Source organism: Neolamprologus brichardi, chromosome 6 (assembly GCF_056152115.1).
Source record: "Neolamprologus brichardi isolate AB-2024 chromosome 6, ASM5615211v1, whole genome shotgun sequence".
Lineage (NCBI taxonomy): Eukaryota > Metazoa > Chordata > Actinopteri > Cichliformes > Cichlidae > Neolamprologus > Neolamprologus brichardi.
Window position 1 is genome coordinate 15,392,444 of NC_142109.1, and position 19,800 is coordinate 15,412,243.

The window sequence follows — 19,800 nt, forward strand, 5'->3', positions numbered from 1 at the left end:
CCTAGCGGTGAGAGTTCAGATGACATAAAAAGGTGTTAAAATGTGGATTAACACGTTTTATCTATTTATAGCAAGTTACTTAATGTACAGTAAGGAGTCACAGAGCAACTTGCATGTAATCAGATACAGACCAGGGCTGCATAAAGCCTCAAAATCAACAAATATAAATAAACATATTAATTGTAACACTAGTAAAATTCACAATGATTGTAACAGTAGAAGCAAAAGAAGCCTGAACAAGGCTGATCCAAATATCTGCACCACTAACATCTGTTCTTCAATCATTCAGTGGCCCCTGCAGTAATGTGACTGAAGATTCTGCATTTCAAAGAAAACTACTTTAAGTACTCATATCAGGGATAAACAGACACTGTGTGATGGACGGTTTCTTTAAAATCTTTGTTGGTCTTAAATAATTAAATATATGTGTAACAACAAAAAGATAAGTAAGCCTATATATAAAAGGATATAGCGCATCAAAGGGCAAGTAAACACACACAAACCACCCCATAGCCCTACTTTAAAAGTATAATAATTAAAACAAAACCGATCATTCATGCATAGAAAAAAAACCCTGACGTAACCTCTCTAACCATTCTGATGAAACTCTGCTGGGCTGTAATCCTGTTGAATAGAAGTGGGCAGAACAACACAAAATATGTTTGTATCGATACCAACACTGGAATTGATATCAGAGCTACCAGCGTAGAAGGGTTGTTACTTTGTTTCTATCCTCTGAGTTCAGCATGTGGTCCACTGATCTGTGTTAAACAAATTATTTTTTGGAAATCAAAAATACACAAAAAAAGAAAGGCAGAAAGGTGAGTTCTTGCTGTGTTAACAAATTATTGTGGAAAGTAAAAATTGTAGTGATTTAGTTGTCATTAAAATGTGTGAATTTTCAGAGTGACACACTGCTCTCACGCTGCCTTTACGGGTTAAAAACATCGCTATCAGTATCGGTATCAGCAGTTCTGGCCCTGTATTTACTTGGTATCGGATCGATAGCAAAAAGCAGCACTGTTCGGGTATTTTCCGTTGGAGACGTGCAGACGTTTGCTGCTCTGTGATTGGTCGCTAGGGATTAGCACCCACCCCCTGCGCTGACCACTCCCCGTCCGCGTTTTCGTCACGTGACTCCTCTCGCGTCGCTCCTGCAAAGTTAAAAACAGACTTTGTTTATCTTCCAGGTTGTTTGATGAAATGCTCTTCAACTAGTTCACCCGCTTCCTTTCCCCCCCGCACAGCGTGATTGTTTTTTTTTTTAAACTTTATACCCCAGCTGTGCACGCGGACAAGAGGACTGAACTCCTTCATCTCGCGCCTTCACTCATTTTTACTCATCTTTTTTTTTACCCCTCTCTAAGCTAAGCACGAAAAAGACACTCCAGCTTTGCCCTCCGTCTCTCTTGCCCGTAAAACTCGCAGTAAACGAGGCTGCTGTGCAGAGGTTTGACCTGCAGGACTGTTATTTAATTTTTTTTATTATTTTATTTTAGTGGGGGCCCTCTTGCAGCTAACGGCAGCTCGACGGGAGGAGGAGTGCACCGCCAGGGGTTTTTAATCGAGCATTTGAAGAGAGAGAGCGCCATGGCGACCGACATGGACACCGCTCCTCAGGCCGACGGTGAGTGGATCCAACCTTGATGCGAAGCCTCGGAGAAGCAGCCACACAGATGGGGCCTGCTCGCTCGATCCATTGTCCCTCCGCGCATGGGACTGTCTGCAGCGCCAGCCATGCTCCCACCACCATGTGCTCCGTTTAAAAAACCAGACACGCACACACAGGGAGGCGGTGGTGGGTGCAAAATATTAAAAATAAACCTGTGCACTGTGCAGATTTGCGCTTTCGACACGTTTTCGACTCGCACCAAACCCCATTTGTATTTTTACTGTTTTTTTTTCTTTTGTAAGCTTGCTGTTGGTCTGCTTTTACATTTAACCCTTTCGCGCTTTTGATTGGACGAGATCGTGCTTACTTCCGCTTTTGCGAGTCGTCGTTGAGACTTTTCCTTATAGTCCATTTTCGATGCCAAGGAAGCGCGCACACACAAAAACGAACAAAGAAAGGAGTTTGTGTTTAAGCTGACGTTGTTTGAAAGACACGATTCCTCCGTCTGTGCGTGCGCGTGGCACCATGTCACCCTGCTTGTTTTAAAAGCTGTGCAGATGGCATGAAACCTCAATATCCTGCACCGAGTCATATGTTGAGATCCGGGTTTGCGGAAGATATCGCCGTGTTTGATCATCGATAGAAACAAAATCGAGGTTGCTTGTTTGTTTATTTGCGTTATATGAGCGATGGTTTTGATGATCATTGCGCTCTATTTGTTGTTGTTGTTGTTGTTGTTATTGTTGTTTTATGGTAACATGACCCACATGGTTTCGACGGTGATGTGGAAATGTACAGCCCACTCCAGAATACGAGCCAACAGCGAAACCTTACATAAGCTCTGCGTTGCAGTGCATTTAAGTGTTACATAAGAAATGCATTATTAGCGCCACGGTTGTATGGATCACACTTACCATAATCTCCCATTGGTTTGTGTTTGCCTGAAAACGCCCTGCAGCTGCCTGTCCCAAGGTTGTCTGTGCAGACTATATGTGTGTGTGTGTGTGTGTGTGTGTGTGTGTGTATGTATGTATATGTATATACATATACATACATATATGTATATACATATATGTATGTATATGTATATACATATACATACATATGTATGTATATGTATATACATATATGTATGTATATGTGACACCCCACATGGTGCATTATTGGTATGTCATAGTAGTGAGAGCATGGGTGCACGGATGGGTATTTCTGCATTAACGTCCTTGAAGGTCAAGCCTCATTGATGAGGTTGCGACAGACAAAGTCAAAGAGTCTATTGTCTGGCTTGGAAAACAAGAAGGAGAACGGCTCCTCGTTAGGTCGTGGATCAGTCTGAGCTCACACAGCAGTGGGTGTAAAGTCATATTAATCCGCCCAGATGATCAGACCTTTAGGCCGTTTCTGTCAGTTCTGCAACAAGGTGCTGCTGTTAGGTGTTAATTAAGGTGTAATAAGATGAGCTATTAGTGGCTGAAGTGATGGCTTTGCACTGCCAGAACATCCCGTCTACTGGGTTTAAATGGGAACTTCTGCAACAGAACAAGCCTCTCCTCACTTTCAAAACTGTGTCAAGTGCAAAAGTATTTGACCCTGGAAATAGTTTTGGAGCTTCTTGCAGCTTTTATTCTTATTACACCAACACAATCGACTAATGGCAGCGCAGCTTTTGCATTTATCCTCCTCTTTATGGTCATCTGGCGCGGATTTAAAAGGGCTTCTATAAAAAAACCTTGGTCTAAAAATTAGACACTGCCCCTGTGAGCAGGATGCTTCCCCACAGTGTGGGAGCAGGTCTGTGATCTCTTCAGAGGGAGAGCATGTGTGTAAATGTGCATTAAGGGCATCGTGGCCATAAACATCACGTTGGAGCTCTTTGTGGCTGCTCTTCTTTTGTTACCTCTTCACATTTGTGAAAAACATGTTTGCACACATCATCAGGCCCTTTAGTTCGTAAGCTGAGCAAACCGCCTGTGCTTGACAACACACGAGTGATTGGCTGATGATAACAAAACGAGCCATCAGCCTCTCGACTGTTTATCAGAGTAGCTCTAATCTTTTGTGAGCACTTTATCATTGTCGTTGTTGTTCTGCAGCCAACAAACGTTTCCAGCATAAAAAAAAAACAAGGACCGAGCACTTTCCTTTTTTTTCTGTCTTTTTTTTTTTGTTGTTGCACGTGTGGCCTGCTTGTGAGCCTGCTGCAGTTGTATATTTAAGCACAAATCACCATCCAAGTTTAGGCTAAGTGCCTGGTACATGTTTTTAAGGAAAAATTCAGTCGGAGTTTCCTTTCATTAAACTGAAATGACAGTTAAACCTCAAAGACATCCACACCCTACCCCCTCTTTTATCATGGTGCAGATGCTTATTTGGCCCCAAAGGACATCCCACTCACATTTGCTTGAGTTAATGTAGAAAGATGTCTATATATTTACAGCTACTCTTGATTTTAACCCTCTGAAACTGAGAGTAGTAGTTTGTGCCGTACATATTTACCTTTTGTGAAGCCCTCGTATGTGCAGACTACACCTGAGTGTGAGTATTTGTTAGAGGGTAGGGTGTGTCAGCTGAAGCTTTCTTTGAGAGTGAACATGTTAAATATATCCGTCATCTACACATCAATGGCTTTGACTACGTCATAAGACGTGCAGACATTGTGCTTTGACTAAAAAGAACTTGCTGTACTTGCTGCATACTTGCATACATCTAACTTCATACTTGGGCAGCACACGTACTATATTTACAGCTTTGATAAACTAGGTGCGTCCCTTTGGAGTAATGTGAAAACTCTGCTCCACTGACCTTCTTCTCATTCATGCACGCCTCGGTCGTGCAGATACTTAAAGCTGAACTGGGCCGATCATGTTCTCTGCCAGCGACTAGCTCCCATACGTCATGCAGGGCAGAGGTCTTGCGCTGGCCCGCGTCTGCCTATATCTGTATATGTGTTAAGTGGGTAGGAGGGGGAAGTTTCCATTGAGTGCTCTTGTAGGTGTGCAGTGTTAGTGTTAAAGACTAGAGTGCGATTTGTTGTTGCAGTTTTACAGGACTGCGACGGTGACACTCAGGCCTGTTTTAAGAAGACAGCCACGTGGTCTTTGTAGAGTCTAAAAGTTAGCAGGCTTGGTTGGATTTGCTTACATTCGCTTATGCAACTCTTGTCTTTGCAAACTGCTTTTTTTTTTTTTTTCCTCTGTGCCTTCTCATTTTTCTGCTCCTTTCCAGTTGGTCAGTTGTGTGTTTGGCACTTTGCCATTGGGTAGTTCCTAATTTACTGCCCCGACAGGCCCTTGTAGCCTGTGCTGGGGAGGGAGGAGGAGGAACCAAAGGAGGAGGAGGTGACACGTGGTCGGTTGTTTACAGGTTTTGGAAGGCCAGGGTGTGGTGCTACTTTTACTTCAACAGGTTAAATCAGGATGGTTCCTCCTTCCTTTTCTTTGTTATTAACTTTACTGTGAACTCTGCAGATGTGTTGTTTTGTTGTAATGTCATTTAAAAGGAAAAAAAAGAAAAGCAGGAAACCACAAGTTTCAGTTGGTTCTCCTTTTTTTTTTTGGATACTTATCTGTTGCTGGGACTCCCTGTGTGTGTTTTCAGCTTGTCCTTATAACCTGTATGGCTATAACTCCACAATTTCCTTTTGGAGCCATGCATTAGGGTGCTGAGTATTAATTTCACCCTCAGGCATTCCTTCTGCTGCTTTCCCTCACTCCTACAGTGCTGTCATGTGATCATTCATGGACCCAGCCATGCCATATGTAGTCAAGTCCACTCTAGCTGCGCCCCACAGACCGCGAGAACATAGAGGAGTTAAAAAAAAAAAAAAAAAAACTGGCGTCAGCATTTCTACAGCATGTGCTCTCCTTTGCTCGCTCCCTCCTCCCTCCATGCCTGCATCGCAGCTCCAGTCACACTTGTTGGTTTGTTGTTTGTTTCACCACGCTTGTAAGAAGCTAACTTACGCTTAATTTATGTTCCCTTTTTTTTCTCCATACACCCATAGAAGAGAAGCGTATTAAAATACCGACTCAATCCACCTTATGTCTTCTGATATTGCTGGTGAGTGTCAAAAAACTATGCATGCGAGTAAGTTTGCACTGCAGACTTCCTGAATAATGTTTTGCCTGTTATGTGACCTTTGGTTTGCTGTGCAAAACACTGCCCTGACACACACAGGTGGGCAGAAAGCCAGTGTATTAGCTGAAGGGTGCACTTGATTGTTTGCAAATGCAAGCAAAATTAAGACTGGAAGTTGGCCCGTAAACCTTCGGTATGTACTATTTTGCTATAGTCGTGCAGCTGTTCTTATGCAGAAAAAGTCACAAAGCGAGACTTCTTGCACAACACCGATAGGTTAAATGTTGGCATGTCGTCTTACCAGAGTGAGTCTTGGCTTTGTAAACATCCCCGGGAAATACAGTCACCATTAACTCCTCAGGCTTGCAGCCAAACTTGGCTTTAGTAACAGAGCTGCGCCTTTTAAACTCACTTTTTAAATTGTGTTTATTTTTTTGTGTTTTACTCAGACATGAGCAGTTTTTATGAAAGTTGCTTACCTCAGAAATCAGTCCACTGCTGTAGGTGATTTGAGTCGTCCGTGTTATTGTTCAGAAAACTAGTGCTGGATTATTTTTAGACTCGTGTGTTGTTACTAAATAGTAGTTTAATGTTTACCTTTTACTGTGGCTTCCGTTCTTGTCAGTGTGTCCTTTGTTTTTTTTTTTTGCAGTCGTCACACGCGTCTTATGGGCAAAGCTGGGAACACTTGAGTGTTGATGTTTTTTAAAGTCACTCAAATAATATTCAAAGTTTTCCACTGTGAAAAACTATTTTTAAAGGCGACGTTGGTAGATGATCCATCTACCAATCAGAAAACTCCCTTTGAACAGGAAGAAACCTCCAGCAGAACCAGCCTTAGGGAAGGGCAGCCATCTGCAGCGACCGGTTGGGGTTAGGGGATGGAGACAGGACAAAGACGTGCTATAAAAACTTTATATTTATTGTCTGTATACTTTTGGCCATTCTGTGTACTTTTATAAGGTTGTCTGTCACAGTGTAGACCAGTTCATTAACGAACAAATCCACTCCTCTCACTGCAGGGAGGTTTGCTCCCGGTGGCACCGTGACGGAGGCTAACCATCCGTACAGCGACGACGACGACTCGCTGAATGAGGCCGAGGTGAACGGCAACTGGACGCCCCAGGAAAAGGCACTCCACGAGGCTCGTCTGAAAGCTAAAGCCAAGCGTCGCCTGCGCAAATCCTCGTCTCGCAACTCCACCAGCGAGTCTTTCTCAGAGTCGGGAGAAGTGGCGGGTGGTGACCCGCACAGCCCGAAAGGCAAAGTCAACACCAATGACCGGAAATCCAGAACGGGCAAAGGCAGAGGCCTGCCAAAAAAAGGTATAATTTGCAGTCTGCTGCGATTTTCAGCCCTTTTTCTATTAGTTTCTACTTGGATCGGCTAAACGCGACTCAAGGGGCTGTTATAGCAACACAACAGAACGTCCAGTGACATCATTTGTTTGCAACACGAATGCTACAACAAAGGCGGACGTTGAGGCAATTGCATACCTGCTCCTCACTCTGGCATTTTGTCAGACTCGAGGACCACAGTGTTGTTTCTCTGCAGCCAATTCCCCTCGATGCTGGGTTTCAAAAATGACATCACTTTTTCAGATCGCCTCGAATTGTTTGGAATCCCACCCGAGTACGTACTTAAAAACTACTCGGTACCAGGTGAAACCCTAAAGACCATGTTGAGTCGTGCCGAGTAGATACTAATGGAAAAGGGTTATTAGCGATGTACCTTCTTTCTGAATCTGTCCAAAACTGCATTGCTGCATCTGGTGCTTTCACCGCTCTAATTGATGTGGCACCTTAGTAGTGCGTAGCCGTCACCTACTCAATGCAATGCAAACATATGCTATTATAGTAGCAGTGCAGTTACGTTTGAAGCAGTGCATCCTGACCATCATGACTTAAACTGCTGACTGTTAATGCTGACTCTTCGTGTTCAGGTGGGGCAGGTGGTAAAGGAGTTTGGGGAGCTGCTGGGATGGTTTATGAAGATGAGGAGCCCGACATACACGACCCCAACTATGATGAATCTTATCAGGTGAGGCCGCTGGGGGGTTTGTCTTTTAACATGTCAGATTATCTGCTAGTAGGTTTGTTTTATATCTGTAAGTTCTTTGCTTTCAAATACTGGCATCCAGCAGTCAGGGGGGTTTTGTTTTTTTGTTTTGTTTTTTTCCATCCAACAGTCAGTGCATTGGATGGCAACCTTTATCTCTTTATGTCCACGTTCTGATTCTGAACTGCTGATGAGATGCATTGTAATCCATCTCCCATGCTATGCAGAAACACCGGAAATGTTGACAGTAGGATTTCCCGGGAAATACAAGACTGTTTTCATATCAAAAATATTAACAAGCTTTGTTTGAAACCCGTTAAAAAAATTGTTCTGCTAGCACGTTTCTTAAATCCAGATGGCTCCGTCCCATTGCAGTCAACACTATTTGCAATCTTTAACCCCGTTATCATCCATGTGATGCCGAAGGCCGAGTTTGTTTGTCTCTTGCTGCACTTGCGACTGAATGCGGACTGGGAACGGCGCTTCTGTCTGTAAAATGCTGATAACTGTTTGGAAATGGCTCAGAAAAGCCGGTGTGATTTCAGCCTTGACTGGAACACGAAGGTGGCATAAAGATGTCGACTGTTAAAAGGGAACTGGGACAGAGTGGTACAGAAAAATAGACGAGACATGTGCAGACTGTGGACTTTGAATCAGACTGCACAGATCACCTGATAAAGGAGCTGCCTAGAAATGGGAACTGTAACACGCTGGAATGCCTCTTTCTTCTTCTTTGACCAATTATTTTTAGGAGATGGTTTTTCCTTAAAATAACTGAAACAATTAAGAGGACTTGTAGAAATGTATATGTTAGCCTGCACTGAGATTATCATTTGTGCTCCAGGTTGTTCAAAACCTCAGCTGAACGTTAGTTTACTGATATCCTTGGAATTCGTAAATACAAGTGTTGAGACAGAAGTTTAGGTTAAAGCTCACCGGTAGCCCGTTTTCAGTCAGTGTGTTATGTTTACACATCCTCTATGGAGTTATTGGTATGCCCAAAAAGGAAAAGTTTTCAATAGAAGAACTGAAAGGTCAAAATGGTTGTGAGACTTTTAAAGGTAACAACTTCTGGTTTCTTTGGGCAGAAACACAAACTCAGTGTGAGTCTTGCACAGCTCTCTGGGGATCTGGTGGATGTTCAGTGCTTTAATAACGGAAAGAAAAGCACCTCAAAAATGAATATGGATGCTCTTGTGAAAACTCGTTTCTTCGTATTTTAAAAGAATTTTCTTTAAGCTCCTTAACACTGAACTACGACTCATTCAAGCATAAAAAGGCCGCCTAATTCGAGGATGAACCAGTGTTGTCTACACATAACAGACAACAGACAAAAAACAATTCAAGCATTTCGTTGCTACAAGTCCACACAGTGTGTTCCCATTTCTTGAGTTCAATCTATAAGAACACTAAAGATAACAGGTTGACTGTCATAAAAAATTTTTTTGCACCAATAAGGTAATTTCCTAAGAGCTATTAGGCTTAAAACTTAAAATATCTACAGCAGATGAAAGTATCTGAAAGCCTGACACCTATGACATCAGTGGTCTCAGTGGAAGGGTAACTCTCAAGATGCCATTCTGAAGAAGGCTGAGGAATATCAAATTACACAAGAAATGGGCTGAAAATCAGTTTTAACAGGTCTTATGGAGTGATGAATCCAAACTTCAAACTTTTAGTTCAAATCAATGCCACTATGTACAGAGGAGGTCAGGAGAGAGGCACAACAGTGAGTGTATAAAGCCATCAGTAAAACATGGCACATTCAGTAACATCTGGAAAGCATCCAGGAGAACGGGGTTTAAAAAAAAAAAAAGGCAGCCAGCATCCAAAGAAGAGCTTTGAATGTCCTTCCAGGATCTTGGGAACTGTTCCTGAAGACTACTTGCCTCAGAAGAATAAAGGTGTCCATTATGAATTTTGACTCTTAAGCTCATTAGAATTATACAAACTCTGTTATTGACTGTTTTACCCTGTACAGAATGTTTGCATGTTTCAGTAAACCACTGCACCTATTTTCCTAGCAAAGTATAAAGAAATGAGGGATGGCTCAAGACTTTTGCACAGTACTGTAAGTTGAACTGTGTATTTTAGAATTGTTGAAAATACTTCATATAATCCTGAAACAAAGCTGATGAGAAATCCAATAATGAACGTGCATCCGCTCTGCTGTGCGTGCTTGTTTCTGACTGACACTGCGCGTGTGTATTTTTTACACAGGGGGACACGGTCTACGAGACAGTCGTGCCCGAGATAGACGAGAAGGAACTTGAGAAAATGGTGAACCCGATTGTACAGGAGTACTTTGAGCACGGGGACACAAAAGAGGTTCAGGTAAGTAATTATAATAAAGCTTTTGAAGTCTGTGCATGCTGACCAAGAGTGAGCAGGTTTAAAGAACAAAGCTGGATGACTGAAGTAATGTGGAGCTTTTAACAACAGGTTTTTTGGGCTGTGCTCACTCTATGCACCGGTGCCAAGTACACGAAGGCACTCCCTCTCTCAGTGACCTGCACTCGCACTGTGCTTTGATTGTCTGGGCCTGATTAGGCTTCGGTTTGTGTCTCTCGCTTTTGAAAAGCATAATGTGTTTGTGTTTTGGGGTCATTTTTGAAAATGCTTAAACTGTAAAAACTAAATGCAGTTCTCCCTCCAAACCCTATCAGATGCTGTTGAAGGAGCTCAATTTGGGCCAGCACAAGTACGAGTTCTCCTCTCTGGCCGTGTCCCTGTCCCTCGAAGGCAAAGCGAGCCACAGAGAACTGACCTCCCGCCTGCTGTCTGATCTGTCGGGGAAGATGCTGTCGCAAAGTGAGATGGGGCGAGCTTTCGACAAGATGCTTAAAGAGCTCCCGGACCTCATCCTGGACACACCGGATGCTCCGCAGGTAGAGCTGATGCATGATGGGAAGAAGCAGTCACAGATATGCTACCAAATATAACTGTGTGCTTCAGAGGGTGGAGAGGCACTGCAGGATTTAACAGGCTTAAAAGATCAACTGTGGTTAAGTGTAAACCACTCCTTTTTATCCCAAAGGTGCACACAAATCCTCTTCAAATATTACACATGCTCTTTGTATCTTTCCTCTATTACTAGGCAGCAAAATGTTGCATACTAGATCGCCACCTTCAGCAGTGCAGAGGCCTAATAAATTTAAGAGCTAAAACTAAATAATGAAACAAATGTTAGTCGGGCATGTTTGTTACACTGGCTTCACTTGGTTCGCTTAATCTTTTCTCCTGTTCCTTGCAGATGTTAGGCCAGTTTATAGCCAGAGCCATCGCGGACCACGTCCTCCACATGTCATTCCTGGACTGCTACAAGGGCAAAGTGGACTGTGAGCATGCCAGGTGAAAGCTGCAGTTCAGCGCGTTGTAAGAAAGGCTGTATTGTGCCCCTGCCACCCTTCCCCTCCACCTAACTGTGATCCTTTTCTTTAGAGTGGCTTTAGACCGCGCTGCAGTGCTGCTGTCCATGAAGAGGGAGATGGTTCGCCTGGACAACGTGTGGGGTGTCGGCGGAGGTCTGAGACCTGTCAAACATCTCATCAAAGAGGTAAGCCTCACCCCATTCAGAAACTGATAAGTCGCTCGCTTGTGATATCATAGTGAATCCCTCACATCGGAGTTCCAAGTGTTTATTACATTATGTAATGTAAACAGGGCGAAAACGGTGCATGCTGGGTAGAGAGCCAAAGTCTAGCTGCTGTGTCAGCAAAGATTTTTCCCCCCTGAGAAGTGAGAATTAAAAAAAAAAAGGCATGGGAGGGGCAGACATAAACAAACACACTCTCACAGTAGAGTCTCTTTCTGCCAAATCAATACAATAAACAGTGTGTGAGAATATAAACATGATTTAATTTAAATCACCTTATAAGCGTCAACATATGCATAGATTTAAAAAACCCAGTGTGTCCTGCAATAACATAATAAATAAATGATTAAAATTAAGACCGTCTCAATCGATTCCTCTCCTTGTGTCTTGATCCCTCCCTCTAAAGGTGTGAGGAGGCTAGGGAAAGACACAAGGAGACAGGATTTGACACAACAAGCCTTCTCTCTCCTCTGCTCGTGTGATGCACATTATGAACTGAGACACGCTTTAACGTGGCGTACTGAGATTGGTTTCTAGGTCGCAGGCCGGAGGATGGAGGACAGAGGATTAGTGCAGAGTGTACCGTGCAACTTCATGTACACTTAGGTTCATATGTTTCTGGACAGTGATGACATTTTTGCGTCAGTACAAGCAAACATATTGATTAATAATTCATTTCCTCCTTTTAAATTATGGGGTTTAAAAAAAGGACCTTTTTAATTGCTTAAAAATGGGGTATTGTTGTCACCCTGCCAGGTGGGCAGGGGCAATGGACACGTACGTTTGTGAATGCAACAACGTGAGAGCGATGCGAGGTAGGAGGTTTAAAATGATACCGTAGGTTCATCTACTTAAAATCTTGGGACAAGTTTGGATCTTAGTGACCTTGACCTAAGGATCAGGGGTCAGAGGTAAAGTTTTATGAAAATCTACTGAATTTGATACATAGGATTTTAAAATTGATTCCATAGCTGTCTGCTAGGAGGCTGAGGGGCAGCACTTGTGGTCACCAGTATTTTTATGCACAATGACCTGCTTTTTTCCAGAAGCTCCAAATTAATTCGGCTGACTGATGAGCAATTTCATGGCCAGGTGAGGCCTATTCTCTTATTTAATGGCAGCTGATCCATCTGGAGATCATCATATTAGAGGTTAATTGAAAATGTTACATTTCTGTTTTATAGCTTGGCACTTTAATTTTAAATATAAGGCTCGAGGAGATCTCACTGCGGTAGAGGCAGTGTATCATTAGGCTGAAAAACTAAAATAAAACCAGTTGGAGAGAACAAAAACTTTAGGAGTGACCAGATCAACAATCTGCTGCATTCTCAACAACACCAAAGTGGAGGTTAATAGTTGTTTCCATGGTTTCCGTGAGTTTCACTCAAGAACAAGAAGGGCAAATTAAGACTTTGGGGGGGAAATGATTTGGACTGATGATGATAAAGTGCGCTTAGAGAAGAGAAACGACTCATAATCCAAAACATACATGATGATCATCGTGGAGGCAGCATTACGGCACAGGTGCGTATGCAGCCGGCCCACTAGTGTTTATTGATGATGTGGCTGCTGATAGAAGTAGCAGGATGGACGGAAGTGGGCGGGGCTATGCTCTCTGTTCAGATTCGGCCAAATTCTGCAAAACCGATTGGACGACGCTTCACAGCGCGAGTAGATAATGAGCCAAAGCCCTGCAAAAGCAACTCTAGATTTTCTCGAGGCAAAGAAATGATATACTCGGGGGCCAAGTCAGTCACCTGATCTCAACCCAGTAGAGCGTGATTTTTAGTTGGTAAAGACAAAACTGAAGACAGAAAAACCCACAAACACGCAGCGACTGAAGGCAGAGCATCTCAAGGGAGGAGACGCAGCATTTGGCTTCCAGACTTTAGGCAGTCAAATGCAGTGCAAAGGATTTTTCATCCAAATATGAAAACAGTCTTTATGTTTAAAATTGTTAGTTTGTCCAATTATGTTTAAGCCTCTGAAAATGGAGCGCTGTGTATAAAAATGGATGTAATTGTTAGACAGTTAACACAAAACTCTTGTTAAAAACCTTGAATTAAAGTTGAAAGTCTGCACTTCAATCACAATTTACTTTTTTTTAAACTTATTTTTTATTGAAAATGGCATAATAAGTAATCATAATAAGTAATCATAATAAGTAATCATCTATGTGTGCTTGTGCTGATGGGCTCTGCTACTCGGTCTTTTGTTTCTCTGGTTTGTTTTTGTTTACAATCACTCTTCAGTAATCTGGGATTTTGTTGCCGTGTGAATGTGGGTGTGGACAATGTGGGAGTTCCACTTGAGGAAAACAAACCCAAACTGTAAGTTGTGCAACATTTAAAGAGTGCGAGTGAGAGCGGTGTGTCAGCCTCGGTAGCTTTCAGACCCGTCGCTGAATTGGATCCAAAGTTGACTCAGAAGTGTTGGTCATGCTCAGTGTTTTGAGCATCTTGGATCAATCACGCGCTCGAATCGAATGACTAATTGCTCCATAAATAGGTTGAAGTAAAACCATGCTTCCTGATGTACGTGCAGATCTGCAGCGAGAGTGACATAACCGAGCCTGCTATAAAAACGGAGCGGAGACTGAAAATTCAAGCAGAAGTGCAAACAAAGAAATGTTTTTCTTTCTGTCGGGAACGTTAAACATTTCATGATAGATTTTATTTCCCAGATGAAGGTTGGGTTATTCCTGGAGTAATGGCTAGATGAAAATATTTCATAGGCAGGTGCTTTAAATGTTGTCTGGTTATTTGCAGATTCTGTAATTTGGCAGTAAAAAAAAAAAAGAAGAAAAAAGAAAAGGAGCAATTTGATAGCAAGCCTTCCTTGTGCAGCTCGTTCTCTCCTCTCTTCTGATCTCCTCCCACCATCATGTGGCTTGATGTGCTTCACATGTATGATTTCTGGCTCTACGTTGGATTTGAACATTTCTTTTTGTTGTTCTTTACACTCCCTTAAATTGCTCACCTGAGCTGGTCTAAAACAATCTGTGATTGGCCAGAGTCTCCCATCATGAGTGGATGTTTTTTAAATGAGCAAGCCTGAAAGAAGGTACAGGGCTCTAGTTAGCCTTTTTCCTGCTTGTGGATTTTCTGTGCATTGATGCCAGAAGACATGTTTTCATACTGCAGCTCCTAACAGAAAAGATTATCTTACATTTCTGGATACTCTCACCCATGTTTATTATACATAAACATGGTGAGAGAGTAAGCACTGGGATAATTCAGTGTAGAACACTGTATGCATGGCTCTTTACCCTTTTATACCTACTCTGAATTAAATGTGGGTAGTTAGTCTTGATGAGTGTTTGACCTGCAGCTCAACTGATGCAGCAATGCATCAGTTCAGTCTTCAGCTGTGTTTGATACCGTTGCCACACACTGCTAACGTGGCTGTTTGTGTTTGTTTCAGATGAATCTTCTGCTCAAAGAGTATCTGATATCAGGAGACGTGTCAGAGGCGGAGCACTGTCTCCGGGACCTGGAAGTGCCTCATTTCCACCATGAGCTGGTCTACGAGGTATCCACAGCTTTTTATTTGTTCAAGTCAAGTGAGGTCAAACAAAGTAGAAGGTTTATTTTTTTCTACTTGTTCTTCACACATAACAGGATAGGAATTAAAATCTGTAAACTGAGCCTTTTTTTAAAGTGTTTTCTGTCTCTGGTGTCGAGTCAAGTAAACTGAAGAGCAACACTGGGAAGAAAAAAAAAGAAACTGATCGGTGACAGTCATTTCTGCTTTCTGCCAAGGACACTGTGTGTTTGGCAGTGATTGTCTCTTATTTGCAGTACATGTATTCGCTAAGCTCACTTCAAATCAGTCAAACCAAAATGTGTCCTTGTGTAAGTATAAACAGATTACTGGTTACCAAATTTCAAATGTGCACACAGTTGACAAGCTCAGTCTTGGATGGCAAGTTTTTCTGTTCAATATTAGACCGAGTGCAAACAGATGCACGCTTAGTGCACGTATGGCAGCGGTGATAATTCTGCTTCCTTGTGTGACCTTGTGGGTTCCTGCTAAGATTAGCACAATGTTATGCAGCTAATTGCAGTACAGCCAGTTTTACTTTTTGGGCAGACGTCAAAAACGGATTTTTCACACAGTCCAAGGTCTGCAAAGGGCACAACTGAGGAGAGCACAGTCGTGGCAGTTTTACCCCCCCTTGTCCTGTCTCATGTTAGTCTAACAGTTGCCTCGGCTGTAGGCTGAAACACTTTACAATGCTGTAAAATGTTCAGCTCAGAGAATGTTGATGATTACTGGCCTCGATTCTCTTAGTTCGATTCATTGATCGGACGATGATACTTGGTGCGCGTTTCTCGGTATTGTGCGTCTATTTCACTTCAATTTTATTTATATACTGCCAAATCACAACAGCAGATGAACCTGTATAAGCACGCATGTGGTGAAAGTGGGAAGAAAAAAACTCCCTTTTAAAAGGAAGCAAAAAAGGCAGATTAGTGTATAAATACAGAGAGAATGAAAAGGAGAGTGGAAAAAGAAACACTAAGTGCATCATGGGAAGCCTTCAGCAGCTTAGACCTGTTGAAGCATAACTAAGGGAGGATTCAGGGTCACCTGCTACAGCCCTAACTGTATTCTTTATAGTCTTTATCAAAAAGAGAAGATTTAAGCTTAATCTTAAAAGTAAACAGGGTGTCTGTTTCCCATTTCCAAACTGGGAGCCTGTTCCTGAAAGCTGAAGGCTCTTTTTCCCATTCTACTATTAAATATCCTGGGAACCACGAGCAAGGTAGCAGTCTGAGAGTGAAGTGCTGTATTGAAGTGATACGGTACTGTGAGGTCTTCACGATAAGATGGGATCTGATTATTCGAGACCTTGTATGTGAGGAGAAAGATTTTAAATTCAGTTTCTGAATTAATTTTCCAGGCTGTAGTGATGGTGCTGGAGTCTAAAGGTGACACTGCCACTCATATGATGATGAAGCTCCTGCAGTCCTTCTGGAAAACGGGCCTCATCACTGTTGATCAGATGAACAGGGTTAGCCTCCTTTTATTTTCTACCATTTTATGCACTGTATCACTTTCGTATTACTACTTATACATTTTTTTTTCTCCTGCAGGGTTTCCAGCGCGTCTATGATGAGCTGCCTGAAATCAGCCTAGATGTGCCACATGCCCACTCTATCATGGAGACTTTTGTGGACCTCTGCTATCAGGAGTCTGTCATCACCAAACAGCTGAGGGATGCCTGTCCCTCCAGGTGAATTGGGGTTTATTGTCTAATGATTTCCGGTCCGTTCCACTGAAGGTTCCAGAAAGAATCTGGAAAATAACACGTCTTGTCCCTGTTGACAATAAAGGCGTGAAGTGAAGGTGTAATTCCACATTTATCCATACCAAAACAAAACGATCAAACACAAGTCCCTTTAAATGAGCTGGTACTTATATAGTGCTTTTCTACTCTTATTTAAGCACTCAAATTGCTCTCTCACTTCAAGCCTCATTTACACCAGCGCCTTTTTCTACTTTTAAGTGCTTTTAACTCGTAGAGTGACGTCACTCACAGTTCCAACAGCAGACTCGTGTGCTCATGCAACGTCTTCCACGTGTTAAGGATAGACTAGAACAAACCTTTAAACCCGTCCAACAGCGCTGGCTGTCAGTTGGAGGACAAACTACAGCTTCCAAAGAACACGTATCGCACATTTTCATGCTCTGATGTTACTTAAATACAAATCTGTCAGTATTTTCTGGCTTCCTGATCTTGCTCCAGGTTAAGATGTGAATCTTTAAAAACGAGTCACACATACACTGTTACATTTTCAGTAAAGGCCCGGTGATTTCTTGATTGCACTGCGCTTTTTGGACAGCGGACAACTTGCTGTTGTTTTGTTCTCAGTGAGAAAATGTGAAACGTGCCATGTCTTTATCTGTGATTCTGTGAGCTGCCTACCAACACTAAAACATTTCTCTGTCTTGACTTTCTCCACTAGAGGGCGGAAGCGTTTTGTTAGCGAAGGAGATGGAGGGATGATCAAGACCTAATCTGCAGGAGGAAGAGGGGGCATCAGCAGCAGCAGGAAGAGGAGGGGGTGTCTACTGGTTCTTACACCCTGTTTCTGCTCCAGCATGTTTCCCTGAAACCGGACATGCCTGCGGTCTAATGTTTCCTTGTTCCTCTCCTGGTAATGTTTATAATGTCATCAGTCAAAACCAGCGTTTGTTGACGTTTGGTGGAAGTAAATCGAAAAGAGTGGCCTGGGTTCAGATCCCATCATCTTGTTCGTCACTGCTTTCTTTTTCTTTTTTTTTCTTTTGACCTTTTTGTGATGAATATTCTCTGAGGGTTCATGTGACACTTTTGCCTCAGTCTTTGTACCTGTTTGTCAAGAATAACACAAGTCAGAGCTGCAGGGGGACAGGCTGGGTTACGTGGGAGATTAATTGGTTTTATTTGTCTCTTGCTTAATTTCACCTGTTACCGCGTCTTTATTTTTTATTTTGTTTTCATTCACATAATGTGCTATAAATGGAAACGTGCACTCAGAGGGACAGAGCATACCGTATCCAGCGAGCACTTAGTAATTTAGCTGAGCAGAAAGGATCTAAAACTCTTCAGCTTCTGTCCTTATTTCGAGGATGCCATGTTTCGTACCTCTTGTTTAAGTTGTTCATTAATGCTTTATGAACAGTGATGATTTTTTTTTTCCTCCTTGAATTTTGGGCGTTGAGCCAAATGTTTACTTTCGTAAAGCACCAGTGAAAGCAAAAGGTGTTTTGGGCACTATTTGGGTGTTTATCTGAAACTTGCATCAGGGCAAATACACTTCAGAAGCCATTTCTGAAAATGAAGATAAATTGGGGTTAATGTGATTTCAAAATAAATAAATGAGCAATATTTTGAGCACTCTGCTTGCAGTTAACTCATGTATTTACAGCCACGTGGTCAGCAGTTGATTCTGGACAGGGTAGCCTTCGGTGTGCAGAGCCGCTCTAGACGGCGTCGTCTGGTAATTGTCTTTAATGGATTAAGTTTAATGCATGAGTAAAGACAACCCCAGCTTTTCTTGGAAAACGGTCATTGAGACTTTTTCTGCCCCTGTCTTACAGTTTTACATGTTGACCAAAGTTATAATAAATATATTTCATTCATTAAAAAAAGTAACAAATTGAAGTTTCTGTATTTTGTCATTCATGCGAGCAGCGCAGGTGGATAAGTAAGGTTGGAAAACCAGAAATATACAGTCACGTGAAAAGGAAATGACACAATCTTTTACTTAAACTACTTAAAGCTCAGATGAACAACAATGCACAACATAATGCATCTTCTAATTATTTTACAAAAACTAGTACTAGTACTTAATTGTGTTTATTTTTGTGGAATAAACTGATAATCAGCAATTGTGATCTGGTACATTCAGGTGAGTTTACAGGATTAAAAACATCAAAGATCATAGAAAAGCACCTGTTGCTGCCCGTCAGTCTGGGAAGATTTATAATGCCATTTCCAAACAATTTGAATCCATCCATTTGCTTCCGCTTATCCTTTTCAGGGTCACGGGGGCCCTGGAGCCTATCCCAGCTGTCATAGGGCAAGAGGCAGGGTACACCCTGGACAGGTCGCCAGTCTGTCGCAGGGCCAACACACAGGGACAGACAACCATTCGCTCTCACATTCATTCGCACATTCACACCTAGTGACAATTTGGATTATCCAATTAACCTATCCCCACAAGCTGCATGTCTTTGGACGGTGGGAGGAAGCCGGAGTACCCGGAGGGAACCCACGCAAACACGGGGAGAACATGCAAACTCCACACAGAAAGACCCCGCCCTGATGGTGGAATTGAACTCAGGACCTTCTTGCTGTGCGGCAACAGTGCTAACCACCGTGCTCCCAATTTGAATCCATAATTCTTAAGTCTGAGGGAAAAAAATTCACCAGTGGAAAACATTTAAGACAGTTACTGATCTTTCCAAGAGTAGACATTCCAGGAAATTCACCACCAGGTCACACAAGTCTCTTTCTTAAAAAGAACATGGCAGCACAGGATAGATTTGCAAACTTTATCTGACGAAACCACAGGACTTCTGGAACAATGTCGTTTGCACAGAGGAGATCAAAGTGGAGATGTCCTGCCATGAAACACAGCACCACATTTGGTGAAAACCTAACACGGCGACTTGGTAGAAAAATCTCATGCCAACTGTCAAGCACGTTGGTGGGAGAGTCATGATTTGTGCTTGTTTTGCAGCCATGGGGCCGTGGTACCTTTCAGTCACTGAGTTGATCATGAACTCCTCTGTATACCAAAATATTCTGTCCCAAAACTACAGCTTGGTTCAAATTAACTTCATGGAACAGGACAATAATCTCAAACACGGCAGCAAATCTACAACCAGCCAAGAATCCAGTCTGACTCAGAGTCCAGACCTCAACCTGACTGAAAAATACTATGACAAGACCTTAAGGGAGCTG

At 42.5% G+C, this 19,800-nt stretch overlaps 1 protein-coding gene across 2 annotated transcripts; it reads left to right on the forward strand.

Moving 5' to 3' along the window:
• Positions 1-1,118: 1,118 nt before the first annotated feature.
• Positions 1,119-18,495, forward strand: pdcd4a (programmed cell death 4a). Of its 2 annotated transcripts, none has more exons than XM_006787118.3 (11): positions 1,119-1,627; positions 6,712-7,014; positions 7,632-7,729; positions 9,968-10,081; positions 10,414-10,635; positions 11,001-11,098; positions 11,189-11,303; positions 14,766-14,873; positions 16,249-16,359; positions 16,442-16,581; positions 17,315-18,495. In XM_006787118.3, exons 1-11 carry the CDS (start codon positions 1,591-1,593, stop codon positions 17,364-17,366), a joined length of 1,398 nt encoding a protein of 465 aa, XP_006787181.1. In that variant the 5' UTR covers positions 1,119-1,590; the 3' UTR covers positions 17,367-18,495. The 2 variants fall into 2 exon arrangements, with proteins under 2 accessions (XP_006787181.1, XP_035762119.1); XM_035906226.2 differs by lacking the exon at positions 1,119-1,627 and adding an exon at positions 5,095-5,671.
• The last annotated feature ends 1,305 nt before the right edge of the window (positions 18,496-19,800 follow it).